The sequence below is a fragment of the Plectropomus leopardus genome, chromosome 13 (genome assembly GCF_008729295.1).
Source record: "Plectropomus leopardus isolate mb chromosome 13, YSFRI_Pleo_2.0, whole genome shotgun sequence".
Classification (NCBI taxonomy): Eukaryota; Metazoa; Chordata; class Actinopteri; order Perciformes; family Serranidae; genus Plectropomus; species Plectropomus leopardus.
The window spans coordinates 29501726-29526651 of record NC_056475.1 but is presented as its reverse complement, the minus strand read 5'-3'; the positions used below and the strand labels follow the sequence as shown (position 1 = coordinate 29526651).

At 38.6% G+C, this 24926-nt stretch overlaps 1 protein-coding gene across 2 annotated transcripts in view; it reads right to left on the bottom strand.

Annotated features, from left to right (window-relative positions):
- Positions 1–606: 606 nt before the first annotated feature.
- ntm (neurotrimin) overlaps positions 607–24926 on the bottom strand; it is a 554851-nt gene continuing 530531 nt past the window's right edge. For both annotated transcript variants that reach the window (XM_042500021.1, XM_042500020.1), the window contains 5 exons: positions 11219–11347; positions 8938–9058; positions 8445–8596; positions 6016–6051; positions 607–1191 (listed from right to left, as the gene is read on the bottom strand). In XM_042500021.1, the coding sequence (XP_042355955.1) occupies positions 1091–1191; positions 6016–6051; positions 8445–8596; positions 8938–9058; positions 11219–11347 (539 nt within the window). In that variant the 3' untranslated portion in view covers positions 607–1090. The remainder of the gene's footprint in view (positions 1192–6015; positions 6052–8444; positions 8597–8937; positions 9059–11218; positions 11348–24926) is intronic.

Genomic DNA, 24926 nt, shown 5'->3' with positions numbered 1-24926 from the left:
ACCCTATAAATTATGATGCTGTGCGAACTGCTAAAGTCTTTGGGTTATCGTTGTCTAAATACATGCAGAAAGTGTTCTATTAACATGATCTGACTGAGTGGTCTCTAACCCTCCAGTGCTGGTTTGGAACATGAACAGGAACATTTTTTTCTCAAATAACTGTGCCGTGTAGAAATGGCATGAAGTTCAAACAAGTAGCAACAGCATTAATAAATTTGCATTATTTAAGTCAGACATCAGCTCCACACAAGTGGAGTAAACTCTTCCTCCATTTTTAACTACATAATTATAACATAATTATTCTTGACACCATTTTTGTGTACAACTGTACTGGTAAAGGAAAAAAATGAGGACAACAAAGACATAAAACTAGGATATCTGTCCTAAATAATTACAACTTCATATTTTCCCTTCTCAAAAATAGTCAAAATGATAATTGAAAAAATAAAATTAAAAGATTAGCATAACACAACAGCAAGTATATCACTACAATGCTGAGAACAGAAATACTTGAAGGTCAAAAACAATTCTGTTTCAACAACCAGACTGAATGATAATTATTATAGATTAAAATATGATAATACCAGGCTTTCTGCCTCAGGGTAACCTAAATTCCTTCTGCTTCAGTGTCTCAGTTTGACTTTGAGGTATTTAACATTCACCTCCCATACTTGCTGTAAATTTGCCTTTTCCTGGAGTTGAGATGAATATGCAATGCAGTTAAAAACTAAGACAAAATCCATTTGAATAAGAGACACCACAATTAAAAAATCTTTTTTTTTCTTATCGGAGACATATATGTAAAAAGAGATAATCCAGAATAATATAATTTAGAGAGAAAATTTCCAACATAATACAACTAAAATGTGAAACATTTGTTACATCCTTAAATTCTGAAAAACACAAACTTTTGTTACGTACTTATTTAGTGGGTCAACATCATTATGTAGCAGGATACTTCATGCACTCACGGTGCATCAGTTTATGGTTCCAGTTGAAAAAAAGAAAAAAAAAAAAACACCCCAACTCACACACCCACACACGCACACACGCTCACACACGCAATACTTGTGTTCACACCCATTCCTCTTCAAAATCTGAGCAGGAACGGCAGGATCACCATGAAGAGGAGGCAGGTGTGTGAGTGCACTCCCATTGCACCGCCGCTGCCGTCTTGAACTGCTCTCGGTCCTGACAGGGGAAAGAAGGGGGAAAGATATTGAAATAACTGCCTGTTCCTTGATGACAATTTCATGGTTTAGCCCATTGAAACCTGGAGCAAAATCACTTTTCCTGTGCTGCGCTCAGACCCCAAATTAGAACATTTAGAAAATGATTTTTAAAAAGCAATTCCAAAACTATATTTATAATGTTACAGAATTATTATGATTTTTAAGCACTTTTGCAAACTTATTTTCTTATTTTTAGGTAATTTTCTTGTACTTTTTAATAATTTATTAATTTCTTCTTTTGTGGCTCACTGCCTTATTCCTATTTTTCAAAGAAATCTAGACAATTTGCTCAAGTTTCAAAGGGTTAATATGTTTACAGTATGACTTTAAAGTTCAAACCTATAGCTTTGTTGTGTGAAAACAGGGTGACTACTTTACTCTGAATTGTCTTCATGTTAACTAGTGAAGGCCTTTGTAATTACTAATTACAGAAAGATTACTGTTCATTGTTTAGAGTTACTGTTGATTAGCAGGTATGGACTACAAGGTTTTATTAGTCACATGGCATTAACATGGACTTTACTCATGTAATATAATAGCAGCTTCCTTACTCACTTTCCTGTTCTGCTGCTGTGATGCCGGCCCGTTCTCATTGTGAAGTCATCAAATTCTGCTGCTTTTGCAGTGCTTTCAGCATAAGGTCCGACGCCAAAAGCCACATTTCGCATACGCATGATATGTTGCTGGAAAGTGTCAGCTGAGAATGCAGCCGGACAGAACCGTTTATGGTGTTATTATATGCCGTCGAATGAGAACTGCCAGAGTGATATGCGGATGGTCGGCATCAGGTGAGCTATTATTAACATTTATACCAATCCATGATCTTTGAACAAATAAGCAAAAAGATTTGTTATCTACACTTAACCGCATGTGGAACTCAGGATGTCCTGAACTTTACAGGACCACCCCTCAGCCCGAACCTTGACATGGAGATTGGGGCTTTAATAGTGTAGCACTTCCTTGGGTGGAAACACATTATTGCTAATAAACATAATCCTGGGAGATTTTTCATTTCTCCACACATCGTAATTGGTAAAACAAATTAGTATCATTATGCAAATTATAGACAGTATTGGTCGGAGGACAGCAACAATTTAAAAGCACAGTAGAAACATTTTTGATTGCTTGTTGGATAATAATAACATAAGTTTAATGTTGATGCCAAATAGACACTACATCCATATATAGAGTACCTCAAGGATCTATTCTTGGTACTCCTTTTTTTAAAAAAAAAAATCTATGTCCTTAAAATATTTTGTTGAAATCATGCTTCGCTCGTAATACTCAGAATATGCAACTATATCTTCTTGTATCTGTCAGATACAATAGTTCATTTCAGTGGTTTGTTTTTTAGTAGTTATTCTTGTTAAAGGCATTTCTAAGAGACAGTTCATGACTGACAAGCATCCTGTTTGGTAATATTTGTTTTCTCAAACAGACATGGCTGAATATGGATGTGTAATTATTAAGATGATAATGGCAATGGAAGCAGGAAACCAGAGGTGGGAATCAGTCTTTTTTTGAACTATAAATGAACAGCACATTAAATGGTAATGATACATATATTGAAAGCTTCCATTTGTGAAGTAGGAGGTGAGATAGTGCACTTGTTTTTGGGTGTGCTGATCAAAATGACATGGTTTGCAGCATCAAATGCAGCACTAAGGATTAGCACTGAACATTGCTCAGCATTTGTTGTTTAAAGAGGGTCATTCTATCTTCAACAAGGTCATTCTTTGTACTGAGAACTGCTCTAAAAGCCCACAGGATTTCATTCAGGGTGTTAACAACTCTTTTTTTTGGAAAATGTGTCTTTCTAAATGGAAATTCTGATAACGTTTTATTTGAATAGCCTCCTACTGATGGTATATAGAGTATTTGTAACATTTCAACACCTTCTTAAATGAGATTATACTGTTTCGCTTTGTCTGTAGATGATAAACAGATTATCTGTAGAGTATATGTGACAGTTTGGTAAGTATGTTAATATTCTCAGTTGAACGTGAACTTTTGACCCAACCATTCAATCAAGTTCTACTTAATTTGCTCAGAGAATATGTGCGGTAAATATGTTCATGAATTTTCACGTATAGTATAAAGCAGAGATCTCTATTATTTTTCAAGCCAAGGACCCCTTAGCTGAAAGACAGACAGAGCAGGGACCCCCGACTACACATACTGTATTAAACTGAATTGCATATAGAACTTTGTGTCTGAAGGTTGTCAGGCAGAAGGCCATATCAACGCTTTTCAGGTTGGTGACTGAGAAAAAAACTACTTTCATAAAGATAAGTTGTTGCAAAAGGCAATCTCTGTGTACTCTGTAAGGTATCTCTGTGCCCCCCCCCCCCCGTGAACCGAGACACATACACTGATCAGCCAAAATATTAAAACCACTGGCTGATGGAGTGATATTGTTACAATGTATTGTTCTTCTGGAAAACCTTGGGTGCAGGCTTACATGTGGATGCCAATTGATGATGTCCTTCCACACAAACTCTGTTGCACACTGTGCTCATGGCAACAGCATTTCCAAATGGCAGTGTCCCCCCTAGCAGGACAATGCACCATGCCACACTACAAAAACTGCTTGGGAATTGCCCCTGAGGAACTTTGAATTACGGGATGTGCCGATACCACAGAGGTACCCCCGATCCATAGTGAGGCCTCCTTGGATTAGACTTGGGTCAGACCTGATGAGGCATGGACAAAGGACCTCTGGGGGGTATCTTGTGTTGTCTGGCACTGGGGCATTGCTGATGGATGCTTTGAGTCTTGTGGGTAGTGAGGGTTGAGTACCAGCACACACACCATGGTTTATTGATCAGATTGGGATCTGGGGAATTTGGAGGCCAGGTCAACCCCCTGAGGCCTTTGTCACATTCCTTAGGCTTTTCTTGAGCAGTATCTGCATGGTGTATTGTCCTGCTGGAAGGGGCCACCGTAGCGAGTAGTGCCGTTGCCATGAGGGAGTATACTTGTCTGAGACTGTGTTTAGGAAGGTGGAGTGTGTCAGGTGGCATCCACATAAACGCCAGGAAGGTTTCCCAGCTGAACATTGCATTGTTACAAAGTTTAATGTTTCCGCGGGTAAGTGTAAAGACAAAGTGAAACAGTTGAATTGTTGAATCTATAAGCTGTTGAATGTTGCAAATACTATATTATGATATAGTTTGTGGACAGAGTATTCAATTAAAGTGTTCCTGAATTTCCATCTTATTTAAGAATGTGTTTAAATCCTTGTTTGTTAGAATGATGCTTTCACTCCAAGGTCTGCTTTGGTCAGTTATAACAGATTTAATGCTTATTTCAATTATGTTTTGGCAAATATTTCGAGCTCGACTGGGGCAAAAATATTAAATATAGTAAATAGTGGAAGATATGTGGAGAATAAAGAGAGTGATAGCACACTTGTTTGTATATTTTCCAGCATATCAGGTTCTTGAGTCCAAGATGCCATAACATGATCTTTTGTAAAGTCTTTTGAGTAAAATTTATCGTATCAAACTGGTTCATCTGATACTTACTCATTAATCTACAACCATAGTAAATCAGAAAACAAAATGGAGAAATATGCTTTATCTTATTTTCCTTTGATTTAACAAAAAAAGGCAAGCAAGAGTCTAAATAATTTATAAAACTAATAAAAATAAAAATGGCAGTTTCATTTGTCACTATTCATTTGTCACTATTATGCACCTGTAGCATTTTAGTGTTACAGTGATTGCACAGCTCAAACACAATGGAATTTTATGATGCAAAAACTGAATCACATCATATTTTCATCATGCTCTTTTCAGGGATGAGGCAAGTTCCATCTAAAAGACTGCATTGTGTGAGGATTGAGGACAAATTTGAACTTTTTACTTTGAAGCTTGTAACACAATGACTACTCATTTCCCTTGGATTTCCATGAGTTCACCAGAGTTCCCTTTGGGGCATCTATCCAATTACCCTGCCACAGTGGATTATCCCTAATCCTGCATATGCCTAATTAGAATAATGACGTTCACTCGTAGTCAAAATCAAAGGCATTAATACAATTATGTTGTGTTAATGGAGTGGGTTTGCTTACAAGATGCTGCAACCATCAGTCACAAGGACACATTAAATGACAAGATGGGTGACGTGTTTATCTCTGCACTATCGCCACGGCTCCGCATGCCTGCTCTAGAAACACACAGGGCTCATCTACGCCACAGATCTAAAAGCTGCAATCACTATTTGCAGATACTAGAAACATTTTAGCTTGCAGTGAGATTCTGCAACTCTCTGTGTTTGCAATTTTGCGTGTAGGAGTCAGAACTAGAGGTACAAGCACGAGCACAAATGATGATAATGAAAGATGACGAATACTCACATTGGAAGAAAGAGCATGCAAAAATCAAAATGAAGCCATGTCACACAGTGAGGCGGTTAGGGTTTGCAAAGGAGAAAGATGAAACATGGTTAGCAAAAACAATGACCATTTTCACAAAGATTCACGTGACACTTGCATGGCGCTTTGCTTCGCCGTGCTGCCTCTTCAAAGATGCTGCCTGCCGTGCAGCTTTAACGTGTCAATTTATAAACCGAACAAAGAGTCATCAGAAACAGCACAGTTTTGACAGGATCAAAGAGCCCAGAAATGATTTGTTCCTTCTTGTCAAACACTGTGTATAACTCCACTGACGGCGCAGCCTTAACTTCAGGTTTGTGAAAATGGCTGTTTGTCATGTGCCAGCATGCAGTTAATACTTTCGATCCACGACAGTTGAAGTGCATGCTGGTGCAGAATACTAACCTTGCAATAGCGTTGAGCTAGTGGGTTCAATTACCACTACACGAGGGGGACAAAATGGAACAGAGCAACATATTGGAAACAGAACAGCAAAAAATCATTGACAGTACTTGTGAAAAGCTTGGAAAGTAAAGGCTGCTGAATAGACTTTTACATCGCGGCGGCACAGTTACATACTTGAGTGTTCAAAGTGATTCAGTACAGGTGGTGTCATAATTCAATTTCAAAGCTGAAATCACAGTATCTAAATTCTGACAGTTTTGATGAAGAGAAAAGCTGCAAGGTTGATTATAGCAACACATCTGTGCTTATTTCTTTGTTTTAACCCTTTAAAACCTGGACCATTATCAGTTTTCCTGTGCTACGTTCGGACCCATTTCAAGTATCTAAACTTTTGGAACATGAGCACATTGGTTTGATCTCTTTCAAAAACATGGGAAAACATGCAGTCCGCAGCTTGGCATTAAATGTCCTTCAAACTGCAACTATTTTGTAAAAGGTGATGGGGAAATTAGCTAGAAAACCAAAATAAAATAAAGAATGAGAGAATTACTAACCAGGGAAAAATATCAAGAAAACTATCTTTATAATTTTTATGAATATATATTCAAAATTAGGTAACAGAAAAAGATTTGTTTGATTTGTTTTAATTATCTATGTATTTTGTATTTATTTATTTTTATTCTATTTCAGCACCTTTTCAAGTCATTTCTGTTTTTTTGTCCTGTTACTTTCCTTTCTTTTTTTTGTTTGTTGCTAATTTCAGGTGATATGTTTTCAATTTATTTATTTATTTATTTTGTACTTATTTAGGGCTATTTTTTTGTGATTTCTTGTAAAGTTCAGTGCCTTCTTTCTGCATTTTGAATGAAATCAAGTCAATTTGCTCAGGTTTCAAAGGGTTAAAGCAAGCCCTCAGGATCACATCAGGCAGAATTGCAGGTCACTTGACACCCACTGTCCCAAAGCAACCCCCTTTCTGACCATTACTGGTTTCATCAGTCTGTTTAAGTGACAACATTTTGTCATTCAGACAGAGATATCTTCTACATTAATGTTCCTCATTGCCTCATTCTTCACAGAAAGCATCACAATCTTTATGGGATACTTTGCACCTGGGGCGTGAGGGACAGCAAAGAGTGATTTCTATTTTCTCACACTCAACTCAACTGAGCATTTCAAACTTCTTTTGCAAACTATTTGAATCACCAAAGGGATCTGTGATTTGTACTTTTGATTAAATCACAATGCCACCACATTTACGTAGAGAAGAATGAGGCTAACAGCTCTTTCCCATCCACAATCACTCAAAAAAAAGTTAGTTATTGGTTATTGCCTCTCACCAACGGGGGAACCAGTGGGAAACAACCCGCTGAGCCAGATATGGACTCTTAAGCTCAAGCCCCAAAACACAAAAGCATGAAAACTTATATGAGTTTGCATTTCAGCACTCCTGGTTTCCTCAGTTTTTAAATGGGCTTTTGGTGCCTGAAATAAGATCTGTGGTTAACACAAGTTAAAGAGACTTTATCGTTTTTCTACGACATAAACTATGTCAGTAAGTATCCCCTCATGTAAAGTACTTCCATGTCTTTAAAAAAAGACGATTGCTAACCAGAGGATAAATGAGACTACAGAATATCATCACACTGAACATGGCTTTACAGCTTCCTCATGGTGGCAACATTAAGGTCATGCAACCGCAGTGTAGTTTGTTTTTAGTTTAACATTAGCTTTGCACTACTTGTGACTACATTTAAACTTCAAAACATAAAAGAGATGTTCGTCAAGATTATCTTGCTGAACAAAACCCGTAAGTATCATAAAAGTGTGTTTGCCACAGAGCTTATTTTCTGCAATAACTCAAAATCCAATGGAAAAAATTCATAGGCTTTTTGGCAAGGGAACCGGGATGATGTTCACATCCAGGATTGGCCTACAAATAAATGTCATCCCTGCACCACTCCATATGATGCCGTCTTGGGACACTAAATCTAGTTCCATGAATACAATAATGGATGGAACACTACAAACTGTGGGTACAGATCTACATATGTACAATAAAAAGTTCAAATTAATGGCAGACTTTGTCTCATATTTTATCTTTTCTTTATACAATATACTGTACAATTGCCTGCACATGAATTCACAACATTCTATATAACATAAGATTTAGAGTCATAAATATGGATACATTTATGTTAAAAAAACTAAAAGTAAATGCTTTCAGGAAATACATCAAGACTGAATCACTCCGATGGAGAGAAGCTGAATGGAGGAAAACACTCATGAAGAAAAAAGTTGCAAATTATTACTAGTATTCGAATCCTTTCGAATCCTCCATTATTAGTACTTTTGTAATAAACTCAAGCAATTTACTTATATTTCCCTGTCTGTAGTTTTTTTTACAGAAACCAGATTGATGTACTCACCATACAGAAGGAAGCTTGTGTTTGAGCTCCCAAGTTTGTTGATGGCGACACAAGTATAGTTGCCGTAATCTCCGTCAGACACGTTGAAAAACGTCAACTTGGACAGCGATCCAGTGTTCACAATTTCCATGCCATCAAAGCCATTGAAGATCCTAGACGATGGGAGGAAGAAAATGTTAGCTAACTACGTCTATTTGTTTTTTCTCACTTGCCAAATTAACTACAGGCCTAGGTGCAGTTATAATAATTTAATCAATAATTAGGACCAATTTGCAGTAATCGTAATGCCTGTATGACTGGCAGATGATCAATAACACAATAACTGTGAAAACCGATGAAGTGAGCATGCACAGACACAGACACAGACACAGACCCACACACACACACACACACACACACACACACACACACACAAACAGACACAGACACACACACGCACACACACAGGCTCCTTCCATTTGACTGCGTAAAATGCAAATGTAAAACAAATTACCTTCTGTCATCTTTATACCACTCAAAATCTGCCTCAGGCACTGCATCAGCCTCACACTCCAGCACTCCTCTTTGGCCCAGAGTCACTCCAACATCTCTGCCCTCTGACACAGTTGGAGCATCTATAAGCAGACAGCAACACACAAGAGCACTGTGATCAGGAGCACGAGGCAGCACAAGTCAAGGACATGAGGAGACGGGGCGGGGCGTTCTCTCCCCTTTGGCCATTAGCTGCATCATGACCACAAGTGAACAGAAATTAGGAGTTCAGTACAATAAAATATTTAATACACTGGTGAAATCGCATGGTGTCCACAACTGATCAGGAGGAATTAACTGTTTGAATTTACAATGCTTTCTGTTTCTCTTGCAGCAAAGAAGCTTTACATTATTTAATTGAGTTTGCAGTAGCTGTTTAAGCAAAATGTGGCCATTGGTCGAGCATTCAGCTCCTCCACAAATTCTAAAAAAATGGTGACTATGCAGACCTACTTTTATTATCATTTAATCTGCTGATTATTTTCTCAATTAGGCAATAAATAGCCATGAAATGTCTTTTTTTTCCACAAAAACATGTGATTTCATAAACCCCAATGAGTCTTTATTAGTCTTTTTATCTGATTAATATCAAAAAGCCTTAGATTTTCAGTTTTCTATCAAATAATCCAAAGAGAAAAATCTCATTATTATAACTGAAAAGATTTACTTAGTAATGGTAATCATTTTTGTATATTAGTGAAATGATGAAACGATTTTCTTAGATTCTTTTATAATCACACAGTAAAATTGGCAGGCATTTCACATTAAAGTGGCTCAGACTAATTACTCCACTTCAAACTTCTCCTTGACTCCAGAAAGTACATTTGATTTTGTGCACTAATTGTTCCAACAGGAAAACAAATGGAGGGAAAAAAACAGATAATGCCAAATTAAATCAAGATCAAATGTTACAAGAAATCAACCAAAGTCTTCTCTAGGTCAACAACAACTAAAAAAATGGTTCAAGGCGGGTGCAATAAATGAATGAAGTCCATGAAAATACATTTTGTTTAAAGCTGCAACATGTATGTTCTGACACTTAAGTCAGCAGAGTTAAATATTGTAATGTCCCCCACTACAAACTTTCCTTGTTTAAGGTTGCAACCATTGACTCTATGTTTGATCAAGACTTTAATTATTCACTTTAATTTACTGATTAAATCACTATACAGTGTCTTTCACTACATGCACTATACCACTAAATGTGTTATATCAACACACTCCTTGGACTATTATCTCTGCACATATTTGCTTCTGTGAACTTTTTCACATCCCCTTTCTAATATCTAATCTGAAACAACTTTTTGTATGTATTTGTTGTTTTATAGTACTTTTTTTGATCCTCTGAAACCTCACCAGTTTTCTTGTGCTGCGTTCAGATGTCTTTACATGCATTTAAACCTTTGAAAGCAAGGCAAATTGGTTTCTTTCAAAAATGTTGCTAAAAAGGCACCGAGCAACTTGGCATGTCCAGCAAAATGCAAGAAATCAGGAAAATAAAAATACTGGAAAATTATTTTTTTGAAAAGGTAGAGGTGGAGAGAGAGAGTGAGTGAGAGAGAGAAAGAGAGAGAGAGGGAAGAAACAAAGGGAAAAATGTAAAAAAGTAAAATGTAAAAGGTTCTTAATTATTATCATCATTATAATTATTAACTATTTTATCTACTTATTTATTATTTTTGTTTTGATTTTCTTTTCTTATTTTGGTAAATGTCTGGTCATTTTCTTGTTAAAATCTGTAAAAAGTTTTTTTGGGCATATTTTAATTGTAACCTTTCTTTGTGACAATCTTGTTATTTAAATGGTGTAGTACTTTACCACTTTACCATATTCTTTATTTCATCTTAATATAATTATATTCTATTAAATGTGTGTTTAAAAAAAACAAAGAAAATTCCTTGTGAATAAAAACCACTTGGTAATAAATCTTATTCTGATGTCCAAACATGACATCTGTAAATTGCTTATTTAATTTGTTTTGACAGTCCAACTACACACTGTTATTCAGTTGGCCATGATAAACAACCCAGAAAAGCAGCATGTGTGCATGCTTGAGAGGCTAGAACCTGAAAATATTCTGCACATTTTTTTATAATAAATGATTCAAATGACTGCATGATGATCAAAACAGCTGATGTATTCTTTGCTGCCAAAAGACTCACTGATAAATCAGCTAATCATTTTTAGCAATGCTTATTCAAATACAACATGTTTAAATCCTGCAGCCAAAGCTTTGGACTCACAGTTAACAGTGATGTCTACAGTCTGGACATCTGTGTCAATATCATTGACAGCTGTGCATTCATACGTCCCCGCTCTCTGTCTGGAGATGGATGGGATTTCCAGGTACTCATCGTCTGACGCCAGGTCGCCTGTGAAAGGTCACACGCACAAAGCAGAAGAAGGCAGACATGGAGATTCAGTTAATATGACAAGTCAAATTAAAAGTATGGTTCGATAGAAACATGTTATCATTAAACTTGAACAACACAAAGGTGATGTTATTTTGTATTTGTAAAATGAATTTGCAAGTACAGGTACAGATAGATAGGATTGAAATTCAAAATTCAAATTCAAAATAAATTTCTTGGGGTGACAACAGATGATAGAATCAGCTGGAAATCACACATTAAACACAGACAAAATAAACTGTAAACATGCACTCTAGTACTACACAAAGCAAGCCAGGTTCTGAATCAGAAATCACTCTATATTCTCTACTGTTCAATAGATTCACCATATTTTAATTACTGTGCGGAGGTTTGGGGCAACAACTACAAAAGTTCATTACACTCACTTTCTATTCTCCAGAGAAGAGCAATACGAATTTTTCACAATGACGGATATCTCGATAACACTAACTCATTATTCTTACAGTCAAAACTATTAAATACAAATAATGTTTAAGGCTAGAAATAACCTACTTACAGAAAATAGGGTTGCAAATTTAAGAGGAAATTTTAATTTAAAATCTTTCAGTTTTCGTACCACCAGAAAATGTTTCTGTGTATCAATCTGTGGAGTGAAACTATGGCACAGTTTTGATGTGGACATGTATGGACATAAAATAATGTTTAAAATAATGTATAAAAACATAATTTTCAGGAGGTACAGGGAAGGGGGGAGGTTGGCAATCATCAGGTGTTTGCAGGGGTTACTGTTATTTGGTTACTTAAAATTAATTTTTTTCCTACTTTTATCTTCCTCTTTTTTCTGTAAATAATAATGAAAAATTACATATATTTAATTTTGAGTATGTGGGTGTATGTATATTCTCAATTAATTACAGTATAGGTTTAAATGAACAAGGAAGCTGGGTGATTTAAATTCAATGAGATGGGACTGAATAAGTTTTTACTTCTTCCAACTACTTTTTGAATATGTAAATCAAGTCATCAAGTCAAGCATTTTTTTTTCTTTATGTTTTTCATGGTCGGTAATTATTACTCTTTTGTATGTCTGTTTTTGTGTGATTTTTTTTTCAATTTTCTATTTTACATGTTCAAAATAAATCAAATCAAATCAAATCCACAGCTGTGGCTTCGACTGTTATTTTCACAGAGTGCCTGCATGGCCTCTTGAAAGTAACTGTTACACTGTTACAGAGAAAGTTGATTTATTCACACTGTGATTTGGTGCAGTGCATTGAGAATCATTCTTCTATTTGGATAAAAGAGAATGTTTTGGTATTAACGACACAAGAAGAGATATGTTCTAACTCCGGCACAGAAATCAAAGAACTAAGTTCGAAAACAGCAGCGGGAGTGGAGACAGGTCCTGTAAATTCCTGTAGTAACCTGATTGGATGTGACAGGAAAAATTCACACAGAAACATGCATGTCAAAACTTACACGGGTAAATATCATGACATGTACCTAATTCTGTCTCGCATGTCTCTCTCGTGTTCCTTTCAACACCAGTTCTTGAGCTTACTGACATTTTGGTGAGGATGTTACAACACTCGCTTTGTTCAGCTCCCACTCATTATCAATTGTCTGTCAGAACATTCATATTCTACTCCTTTATGTGGGTCTCTTAAGCCTGCAAGCACACCAGGACTACTACTGAGATATGACAATATGAATGGGAGGAAAATGCCAGCCCTGCTACTTCTTCCTGTACCAATTTGACATGCTTGACAGAGACACTTAATACAGCACTCAACGTGAAAAACAAAAGACGTAATTGACTTCAAGCTTCCTCCCTAGATGTTGGTGGCTGACAGTAATAAATTGCACATGGATTCACTCTGCTGGGTTTAGGCACATTACTGAATTGCACCTGGGAAGGTTGTTATGGAAGTTCTCACTGGCACACTGATCACCTGACGAGCAGTATCGGGAGGACTCATAAAGGTGTGCAGGTTCCACTCTGTTCCTGTTCTGCTTGGCTTTCTTGCAAAAGATTGTACCGCTTTTCGCCAATAGAGACTGCAGTGTCAGTTAAAGGCACGCTGTATTTCTCTGAGGAGAGTTAATCAAGACAAGGCTGCCAGCTGACGCACATTCCCAAAGTCCTCAGATCATGCATCAGTTTTACGGCATGTGGCTTCACATTAGCGGCATGTACAGCTGTCCTCCAGACTGACACGTGAAATCAGTGTTACTTGGAATGCAATCATGAAAACAATTGAGAAAAACATCTGTAAAAAGCAATGATTCATCTCAAAAGATACTCAAAGGCACTCTACATGGTAAAAAAATGTTACAAAAGAAACTAGTGTGAAAAAAACAAAACAACTATGACAGTAAAAGGGGAATTTGGGGAGTGGGGATGGGGTTGAACTAAAGGATCACAAATTAAAAATTAAAAAAAAGAGTTAAAAAGTTACCAATCCCCCTGCTTTTAACTTGAGTTCCTCCTCCCTGGAATGTGAGAAAAAGTCTTAAAAAATGGGCAGGGCTGCAAGGGGGGTTAAGACAACCTAATCACCCCACTGCGCCGCCTCTCGATCCACAACACCTCCCTGCCCTCTGCACATACACAAAGTGGTGAGAGGGCAGCGACACAACAGCAACAGGGGGCTCATTTGTAGATGAAAGCAGTCTCCTGCTACCAGGATCTAAAATACCATACCATATTTCTAAAATATGAAGAATTTTACTAGTTTTCACTCAAATGTCAAGAGTTGGACCTAAATCAATAAAAACACTACTAAATACCCATAGATAGATACATATTTAGATAGACAGATTTTCAACTGAAAAAAATGTGTTTTGGGGGCTTAGTTACTCTTTAAATAGCTGTTTGGGATGTGGTTTTGAAGAGGTGAGTGAGGTAGAATTTCTGAGTAGTTGGGGGGGAAGAGTTGTAGAGGGATGGTGCACCATTGAAAATGACTTTTCCACTTAGATCCATTGCTTTAACCAGGTAAAAGGGGCATTGGTTGATCTGAGGTTGTGGGCAAGAGTTTGTCGGTGTGGGATGTCGTTGAGGTCAGGGGGTTAGTCGGTGAAGGGCTTTGTTGGTGATGAGAAGAATTATAAACTAGGTTCTTTATTGAATGGGGAGCCAGTGGAGGTTTTGATGGACTGGGGTGATATAATGCGGCGAAGGAGTAAATTAGCACATGGACAGCTGAATTTCAGATGTACTGCAGTTTGTTGAGGATTTTGCAATGTGCTGTACTGTAGAAGTAGTCAACTTGTAAGGTGGTAAAAGTGTGGATGAGTGTTTTAGGGGCTGAGAAAGAGACGGAGGGACAAGGCGGGCAATGTTTTCAAGATGCAAAAAGACAGGTTTTTGGAATGTCGTTGGCGTGGAGTTTAAAGGAGAGGATTTGATAAAAGATGACACCAAACTTTTGGATGTGTGTGAAACAGTAACGGTGGAGTCATTGATGAAAAAGGAAAGATTGTGGCAGGACTTGATTTTGATTGATTTTTATCCATGAGTGAGTTTGTGGGGGTGAAGTTAGTGGCCGTAGTGATGGTTTTGGTGGTAATGTAGAGCTGTGTAGAGAATTTACTGATACTAATGTACTAATGAAATATTGGCAGTGGGAGAGATATCATTCAAACCAGGAAACAGCAGTGCCAGTGATACTTGGAGGGGACAAGGTTAGAGGAGGAAGTCATTGGTTTCTGTGCTGTGTTGGTATCTCAAACTGGATAGAAATGGTTTGTAGAATTTGTAGAGTTTGTAGATTGGGGTTAGTTCGAGTTTGAGGGTGGGAGAAGTTGATTACATAGAGGATGAGTGGCCAGATAGCAGTGAGACAAGCTTTGACTAATCTGGAGGGGATGTGGTCGTGGGCTCTGGTGGCAGACTTCATGCCAAACAGTGATTTATTGAGGTTGGAAGGGTAGACCAGGGAGAATTGGGTGGATGATCGGTCTATTAAAGGGGGAGTGATGGATTCACTGTTGGGTGGAACTGGAAGAATGCCAGTTAGTTGCAAATAGTCTCAATTTTTGCTTGGGATGACAGAGAGGAGTTACATTTGTCAACTGTAAAGGAGTGGAAGAGATTGTCCATAGGTTTGAGGAGCCTGTTTATTGTGGAGAAAATGACGTTGGGGTTAGCAGAACCAGAATGTATGAGGCCAGAGAAGTAGGTGAAGCGTGGTTGTCTCTCGACATTCTCTCAGCGGGTTATTGGCAAGTGGACAAGATAGTGGTCCCAATGGGGGGCCCTGCCAGGAATGCAACACCAAACACATCCAAAGATGAGACAGAAGTAAAGACTGGAAAAAGGCAATCCAGCTCATGTGGACATCAAGGCACTTGAGGTTTTCCAACGTCCCCACCAAGGACCCACTGATATTACAGGAGTGCATAGTTCTTTCCCCGTTTCTCCCCTAAGTCCACCATCAGCCCTTAGTCTTGCTAAAGTTCATAGGTTGTTGTCCTGACACCAGTCTTTAACTACCCACTTCTCTTCTGATGTAGAGATGGATTTTGAGATGGGCTTACTTTACCATGTGGTCAGTCCTCTCCACACTTTTTCACAGGTTTTACTCTTTCTACATTTTAAAACCTCAACTGATCAGGGAGCAGAAAAGCCGGAGGACAGTTAAAAAGTGGTGAGTTCTACACTTCCCTATTTATATGAGTAACTCTTAGTCATGTTATCATTGTCCAATATTAATCACAACTTATGTTTGTGCACATGAACGTAAGAGCATAAATAAGCAAAGCTAATAGAGACGTGACTGGATAGATCAGTGCCTTCTGACCAACATTTCAATATTTTCGACAGCCCATTTCATTTTCAGCACGTAGCAGTCTAAAATATTATTTTTTATGCCCACTTAGCCAACAAACAATACAGACCTTGAAGTACAGACCTTGAATCTTTGAGGCACAGCATTCAAGTAATTTACAATTTCTGTTCCATACAAATATGGAAAACTTAACCTCAATAGATTCCATGAAGAATATTAGATTTCAGAAGATTTCAAAAGATTCATTGTTTTTGGGTACCAACTCTAACAGAAAGTTTAACTTTAACAGAAAGTAACTAAATACTACTTTGACAACTATGCACCGCATGTAGCTGTAAAAACAGGTAATAATACAGAGTATAACCCTACCATATAAAATCTAACCCAAGGATTACCGTATTTTCAAACTGAATAACTACATCAATTTTGACAGATTTTTATTTGTCATCCCATGCTTAAACTTGTAACTGTAGCATTGTCACATTGCAAAACTGACTTATTTTTTTAAAAGTGATGTATAATGATTAAGAAGGCACAGACAAATGATGTTGTTCTGCTGATAGGGTTCTCATATCAGAAAACTCTTTTCTGTGTGGTTCCATTGGGCATTGACAAAGGACATACTTTAATATGAAGTTAATTTTGACTTTTTGATCATATTCGGTCACCAATGCCTTATTTTCTAGTAGGTCTACACCACATCTTTTCCACATGTATTCGCAAACCAGTTAGTAGATTTGTCTCTTTCTCCATGGTTACTTCCAAATCATTTTTATCCAACTCTATCGCTTACATTTTTTCCCGAGGCCACTCCATAGCAAATCATGACCTCCCTGTCAAACATACACCCTATCGTCATATTATTGTTGTTTTTCAGTAGACACAAAGCTCCTCCACCACCACCAGCTTCCAGGGCCTTGGCAGGCTGAGCATCAGAGGTTGCAATCCTTCAAAAAAAAAAATCATCTTCAAATCATCTCATTTACATAAACTCACCTTCACCATCTCTCATTTAAATTTAATATGGTTGAGTCAGTGCCAGTGTTGTCTTTTTTGCAAAATTATTCAACATTATGAAAAAAAAAAGTAATAAATCATTATTATCTTGTTGGTCTGTCCTCTCAGAGTTTCACTTCTGAGCCTCTTCATGTGCTGCTGCTGCTGTCAGTTTGACCGCCAGTCACCCAACTGAGCAAGCGTAGCCATTGAAACCAATTCGCACAATGTGCCAAAGACCGATGTTTCTCTTCATGTGTACTAGAGAGAGAACAAATGTTGTCTCAGCAGAAACAAAGAGTTCACAGGACACTTCAGTACCCACTACACAGCACTACCCAAGCTCTGAAAAATACACAAAGAATCCCTCATTATAGGATTCTTCAATTTTAATGGGTAAGTGTTCACAAAGGACAACATTCACAACAGCATGACTACTGATATATACAGTTTCTTCCACCTTAACTCGACACATGAGCTGTGGTTCTAATTTCTCAGTTTTTGTTAAAGAGGACTGGTGGGTTTGTGACCAAGTCATTAGTGAGATAGTACTGTGCCCTGCCATCAAGGTGACATGGCAGGACATCAGGGAGAGCAGACAGGAGAAGATGGTGGGGAGAAGAAAGCAAAAAAAGAGCCAAGAAGTCTCGGGAGAGGCCTGCAGAAGATAATGTACCCTTCCTGTGTCCCTGAAATGCCATCCTCAAACTCAAGGGCAAAGAAGAAAATGGGGTAGAAAATGGAAAGAGAGAGATATTTGTGTTCAGGGCAAGGGGAACAACGTTGGAGAGAGGTGCAGGGAAAGACGGGAGAGCAGATGCTTGAGGGATATAGGCATTTAAGGAGAGGGAACAAGGGGATATGGCGAGGCAGGATTTAAATTGATGAGTCCAAGCAGGGGGAGAGAAAGAAATAGAAGCAGAATGGCAGATAGGAACTGTTAACAGACAGAAAAGCACACATAACCAAAGACAGAGTGGGAGTGGAGATAATGTTAGCAGTGTTGTCCTGAGGGAAAGGAAGTCAGAGTGAAATGTGTTGAAAAAGAAGCAACAAAAGCTTTTGTTTCTCAAACACTGAAACAGAACGCGTATTAAAAAAAAATGTCCGAGAGACAATGAAGGAGAGCAAGCGACTGCAGCTGCACTGCAGTTTGAGTCTCTAAATGTGCTTCTGTTGTTGCCACTGTGCAAGGTAAATATACAAATAGTTTTTTTCCACTGATTATCAGCCTTTGGCATAAGGTATTTCTAAATGTGCCTTTGATGTGTCATCCTCTTTGAAGAAAACAAACTGAAAAAAAAAGAAATTTAGAAATATGGTAGTTTGGGGTTCTATGTGATACTCTGATGCAATAAGGCAGCTTTACTTCTATTGAAGAGTTTTGCCAGCGAAGAGAATGTGTTGTGACAGTATGGTTAGGTTTTGACCCATCAATTGCACACATATTTTTGCACATAAAAAGGAAAAATGAAAACCATTTTCTCTCAGGTCAAGGCCTTTTGTATCCAAGTTAGACTATAGAAGACAAGAGTTGCGTAAGTGAAGGATACAGTAGGTGAATTAAAGATATAAAGAATGTACAGAATGTAAGTGAAGGTGACAAGATGAATCAGATTTGTCGAATTTAATTCTTTTGAGTGTTGAACATTTTCATTCCACTTTAATGAACAGAACTGTCAACATGCTCTCATCCAAAGTCGTCAGATATTGCCACTTTGCAGTGGACTTTTTGTGTCTGCTCTTTGGGTTCCAGGACGTCCCTATATGTGATGTCAACAAAAGCACATGATGGGATTTTGCTGCACATGGCTGTGTTTAGGCAACAGAAGCACGCCTGTCCTGTAGGCGCCCTCGCGCTCTTTATATCACGTTGTTACCAGCAGCATTTCAACCTGATGTCATCCTGCCGCGTTTCATGTGCATGCAACCCTCCAGCTGCATTCTCACCTAATGTAATAATGTAATGTTACAGATTTACGTGTAATATTACATGCTATCATAACGTACAAATATCATTTTTATGTCTATTACCATTGTTATATGTTATGTTAATGTTACCATTATTGTTGCTGTGAATCTCCCCCCTTCTCTCTCCCTCTCTCTTTCTCCCTCTCTTTCTCTTCACTCTCTTTCTGATAAATCATTCTGGGTTAGGGTTTTTTGCGACATCTGTTGCATGTCTGTCCGTCCTGGAAGAGGGATCCCTCCTCAGTTGCCCTTCCTGAGGTTTCTACCATTTGTTTCCCCGATTATAGGGTTTTCTGGGGGGAGTTTTTCCTTAGTCGATGTGAGGGTCTAAGGACAGAGGGATGTCGTCTGCTGTAAAGCCCTCTGAGGCTAATTGTGATTTGTGATAATGGGCTTTATAAATAAAATTGAAATTGAATTGAAATTGAAACCTGACACAGTCCAGCAGGCGTATCATGCGTACGTGAAAGGTGGCTTTTGGCATTGTATCTTGCGACAAAGTACTTATAAAGCAGTAATATTTTACAAGTTTAGAATGACTATAGCCTTGAACTGTTTTTTGGACTAAAAATGCCTCCCAAGCCTCGTACAACTGTGCAAGCTTGTATCTCTGAGGCTAACGCTGCCAGCAAGACCATGATGGAAGAAAACATTCGACAGGCATTCCGAGAGATAGTCGAAGTCATTCAAGAAGAGAACAATTGCCTATGAGCAGAGATAAAACAAGCCATCTCTCTGATTAAAATCGTCCTGCAATGACAAACTAAAAACCTACAGGCAAAAAGAAATGATCTGGCAAACGGGGGACGGCAATGCAACGTATGCATTATAGGAGTACCTGAAAATATAGCAGCAGCTGTAACCTAAGAATGCTTAGAAGACAGAAGTTTAAAATGTGGAGGAAAATGAAAGTAAAATTTCACTCACGAAAACTGTACCATAGGTTTTTACTTTTTGTTGACTTAAACTAACAAATCTCGAACGATTAAAATACAATTTTACTGATGTACAATGAGATTAAAGCCGAGCATGTGCCAAAGTTAGCACTGTCATCAACATCTAAAACCGTACTGATATTGTATTACAGTATTTAAGTTTTTTTTTTCACCTTCAAAGGGGTCAAAGAGAGACCAATCTACCACCAATTCCATCAACTCCAACTTCAAATGAATCTTTCCAAGCATCCAGGCCTGTGCAAATCTGGAAAACTTTTATTGCTCCTAGGCCAAATTCAATCATGTGCATGTTCATTTCGGCTGCCTTAATGCACCGCAGCATCGGCTGGCTGACAAACTTTGCAGTCAGGTTGTGTGGTCTGTGGGAGATACCGAGGATCACTTCTGATCCGCCACAAGCCCCTAAAGCCATCTATCTATCAAAGGTGAGGGGGAGCTGGGTCACGGCTATGTGAGAGCCCCGGCCACAGCCTAAAATGATCAATCTTTATGCACACCCACACACACACACACGCACGCGCGCAGGATCTTTATTTATTTAATTCACTGTTTTTAACACCCCGGAGTGCTTGCAATAGCTGGGCTCACACTGAATGGCCCCAGGCTGGAGGAGAGTTGCTCTGCAGCTGGGAGATACTGGAACAGAAGTTTGGACTACAGCGAGCACTGGGACATTTTCTGCTCTGCTCTGCTGCTCTCTTCCCGAGTCAGGGTGACAACTGTGCAGTGTGACTCTGTGTATTCCTGCCGCGCCTGCTTATCAGGCCCTCAGTCGAATATTGGAGATAAAAACCGATAAAAAAAGGCAACTAAAAAATAGCAGCTCCAATTCAGCATGTTGAAAGTGAACAATCTGAGAGAAAAAAACAACCCCAAAAAACAGCCCCCCCAAAAAAGACTGAATCACTGTTGTCTTTTATCTTTCATGAGGAAAATCAAAACGACAGCTTCTCAAGCTAACGCTGGTCTATTTACATTTCCATCCCACACTGAGCTAAAAGCCAATAGACGTCTCTGAATTGTAGTTTTGTTGGTGTCTGCAAAAAAAAAAAGAAATCTTCACTATGAATTTCAATGTACTTTCTCAGAAATGGACTTTATACAAATAAATAAACATAAGCAAGCAGTCACTGCATACATTTAGATCATGAAGAGTGCTGAGATGAGCACGGAATAAAGAATGCCTTTGAACGTGGCTGCCACTCACAGAAATGCCGTGTTTGACATAAAGATTCTTTATTGGTGTTGCACAAAAACTCAGACTCAGTGGAAGTGTAGCCACATGCCACAGACACACAGACACAGACACAGACACACACACACACACACACACACACACACACACACACACACACACACACGCACACACACACTTACGCAGATGCAAAGGAGAGTAGGGCTGCAACTAACGATTATTTTGATTCGAATCGATTAATCAGTTGATTATTTTTTCGATTAACTTATCACTTTGCTCAAAAACAGATTATCATTGACAACAGTGCAAAAGTGCATAAACAGGCTACACTTGAATATCCCTAAGCTGTCAAAATAATATAAAATTATAAATAATAAATAACTACAAAATCAATTATGAAACAACTTAAGAACTAAATGTTGACAGCTTTAACAACATGCTGTTATGTTACCTTACTTTAAAACTCAGGAGTCGGGCCCGTTTCACACAGCGCATGTCAGGACCATGTGAGCAGCACCAAGCGCGTCTTGTTTCGGCGCCCAGGTTATCAAATGAGAGCGCACACACTGCCCACCTGAGAAGTGCTTGTCAGGAGCATCTACGCTATGTGTCAGCTCCAGCATATCTAGAGAAACGGTGGCTTGTCAATTTTTTACGTGTGACGCATGCATTTGCCAGCAGAAACAGATAGTGAATATGGTGTTTTGATTATTATATTGACTCTATACCACTTTTTACTGCAGTTTAAAAGTCTCTCTCTGTCACAGAGATGAGGAAATACAAAGGCGGCTGTTTTGCTCCAACTTCCCTGCTTCCCTTTCAAAACAAAAACCCTTGGACAGCGTCTCTGTAGACAGAATGCCATCAGTTGCTGGTACAATGCATTTTATTTTAAACATTTACAGGACTGGGTTGTCGGCTGTGCAGGAGCTGCACAACTTCATAAATGAGTAGAATTTGTGCTTATAAATATGAAAATGCAGTACTAATAGCAGCGGGCAGCGATGTTGCAACAACGTTGCATGTGTGAAAACCACACGCATGAAACACACTGCTGCTTGGTGAGGCTTAAGTCACACTCTTCTGACGCGTGCCAGATGCTGCATCATAACCATCGTGCTCCTGTGCCATGCCATGTCACTTTTGCATATTTTGCAGGTAACACACTTCCTTGTTTTGCATAACGTGAAGTGCTCCCAAACTTTTGAAGTTTTTGTACGAAACGTTCTGTCTCTGCTGTGCCTCTTCAAAACACCGGCTTCTCCAGTCTGCATGTGACGTAAACAGTACCGTGACACAGCAAGTGATGTAATAATCGCGTGACACAACTAATCGATAATTGTATTTGTTGCCAACACATTTAACAATCGATTATAATCTATTTTGTCAATTTGTTGGTGCAGCCCTAAAGGAGAGATTGGAATAAGGGTTGCATTTGTATATGAGCCAATTATTACTCTTTATTACTTTTTTTTAAAAAAGAGTGGTACACCCCAGACAGGTTGCCAGTCAATCACAGGGCGGACACAGAGAGGGACAACCATTCATGCTCACATTTACACCTACGAGCAATTCATCAGTTAACAAAACCGGCATGATTCTGGACTACAGGAGGAAACTGGAGCACCTGCAGAAACCCACACTGGGAGGATAGGGAAAACATGCAAACTCCACCCAGAATATAAAGAGAGGATTACACACACATCTACCTACCAATCTACCTAAAAGTTTTCAGCCCAGGACTGTGAGGTTGAACTAATTCGTCCAATGGATGACTCAGCTTTCTCAATGACCTCCCACATCACAATGTATTTATAGCTAGTTATAATAGATTGCACCTTAGGAGGTCTAAAAAGAAAACAGCTCTGTTGTTCAGACTGGAGCCAGGAAGTTAAAGCAGCAATGAAGCCAGCTGTTGGATCCAGCTAATGAGATTTCACAGCAATGGTTCCCAGAGATCGCTGAGTGGTTGAGTCCCACACCTCCGAAAAACACGTGTCACCCCCTCTGGCCCAGCAGTCGGCTCTGTTAGACCGTTCGACCCTCTGCTTAACTCGTTAATTCACTATTTGCCTAATTAACAGTCAGAATTAGAAAGGGACGAGGAGACTGCGCTCTCTCTCTCTCTCCTGTTAAACCTTTTTAGTTGCACTCATCCAATTTAGTTCATGATCATATTGAAATGGGATAAACATCCTGTGTTGCGTTCATGGGGGTATTGATTGGCTGTTCAAGAGAAAGAAAACAAATGAGCCGCTTTTCCTAATTAGGCACTACTTTCTTACACTCTCAGCTAAAACATCTGAGCCCTGAGATGGAGAAAAAACAGACAGTTTTAACTCAAGGCATCCATTTAACTATCATTTATGTGTCATTTCCACTCGACATGATGCCATCAAACACTCCCGGTAAGTGATTATGGGCTGTACTGTTGTATGCTGACGGTAACAGTACTTACACATGCCTCCCACTGTTCATTTTGCAGTCAGTACAACTATTAGTAATCCAACGCAGATTTGTCAAACTATCAAAATCTATTGATATTAATTAAACAAAAAGTAGATGCAGTCAACCAGCAGCTCATTGAAATCAGTGAATCGCTGCCCATTGATTTGGTCCAGAAATACCAAGTTCAATCAGTTTCATGACTTCTCTGGAGATACAAATGAGATCATCTGTATATTTATATTAACCCTTTGAACTCTTCAATAGATATTGTCCGCCAGTGCCTTTTTCTTATTGTGATGTCATTTCTTGGATTAACTTCAAATGCTTCATACCCCTACAATCTGTACAACAGTCAAGTATTCTCAGGAAAGTGACTGCTCTGCCTACTATGGTTTTTACTTTAGATCTATATGTAAAGGATTATGCAAATAGTGCTCTAACACTGCTATTTGTGGGGAAATTTCTTAGGGAATAATTACAATGAAATACTGTACTTGCATTGAGTCAAGTTTCCATTTGGCTTTAAAGACTATTTTGAAATATGTTTGTGTATGTTTTCAATTATAGTTTCCAGAAAGAAGTAAAAATCGGAATTGTCCAAAATCAGAATCAGCAGGTCAGACTTCTAAAAACATCAGAAATCAGAATTGGTCAAGAAAATTGCAATCAATGCATCGCTTGTGCACATACTGACTTGGCTTCATAATGTTGCACGTTTGGTCAAATGGGAAGTGACTTACATGGAAATAAAGAGACATATAAATCCTGCCTACTTTCTCAGATACACATACCCAACCAATTGCAGCATCAAGAGGGTGTGAATATCTGAGGTTCAGAAAGTTAGAGAAACTGGCAGACCTGTCTTTGCAATTTCAACATTGTAATGATGTGAGGTAAAGGGAGTTCAAATGCTACTCAACCAGCTGACAAGCACCTCTGCTGGAGCGCACTGATGCCTGTGGGGACTTGCAGCAGTCCCAAAGGAATGACAGCTAGGCCTGTCCAAAACTGCAGTGTCTAAGACCAGCTGGGACACAACAGATTGCAGCCTCCTGTAGAAAAGGATGGGGTCAGGTTGCTTGCTCAGTATGCTCTATCTGATACACTATACTGTCATTAGGTCACATTATCAGTACTGAGGGACGCAAAAACCCTTGGTCAGCTTAGTGCACATGTTAAATGGTAGTGACCAGTTTAACTCGTGTGCCTTTATTTCAAAC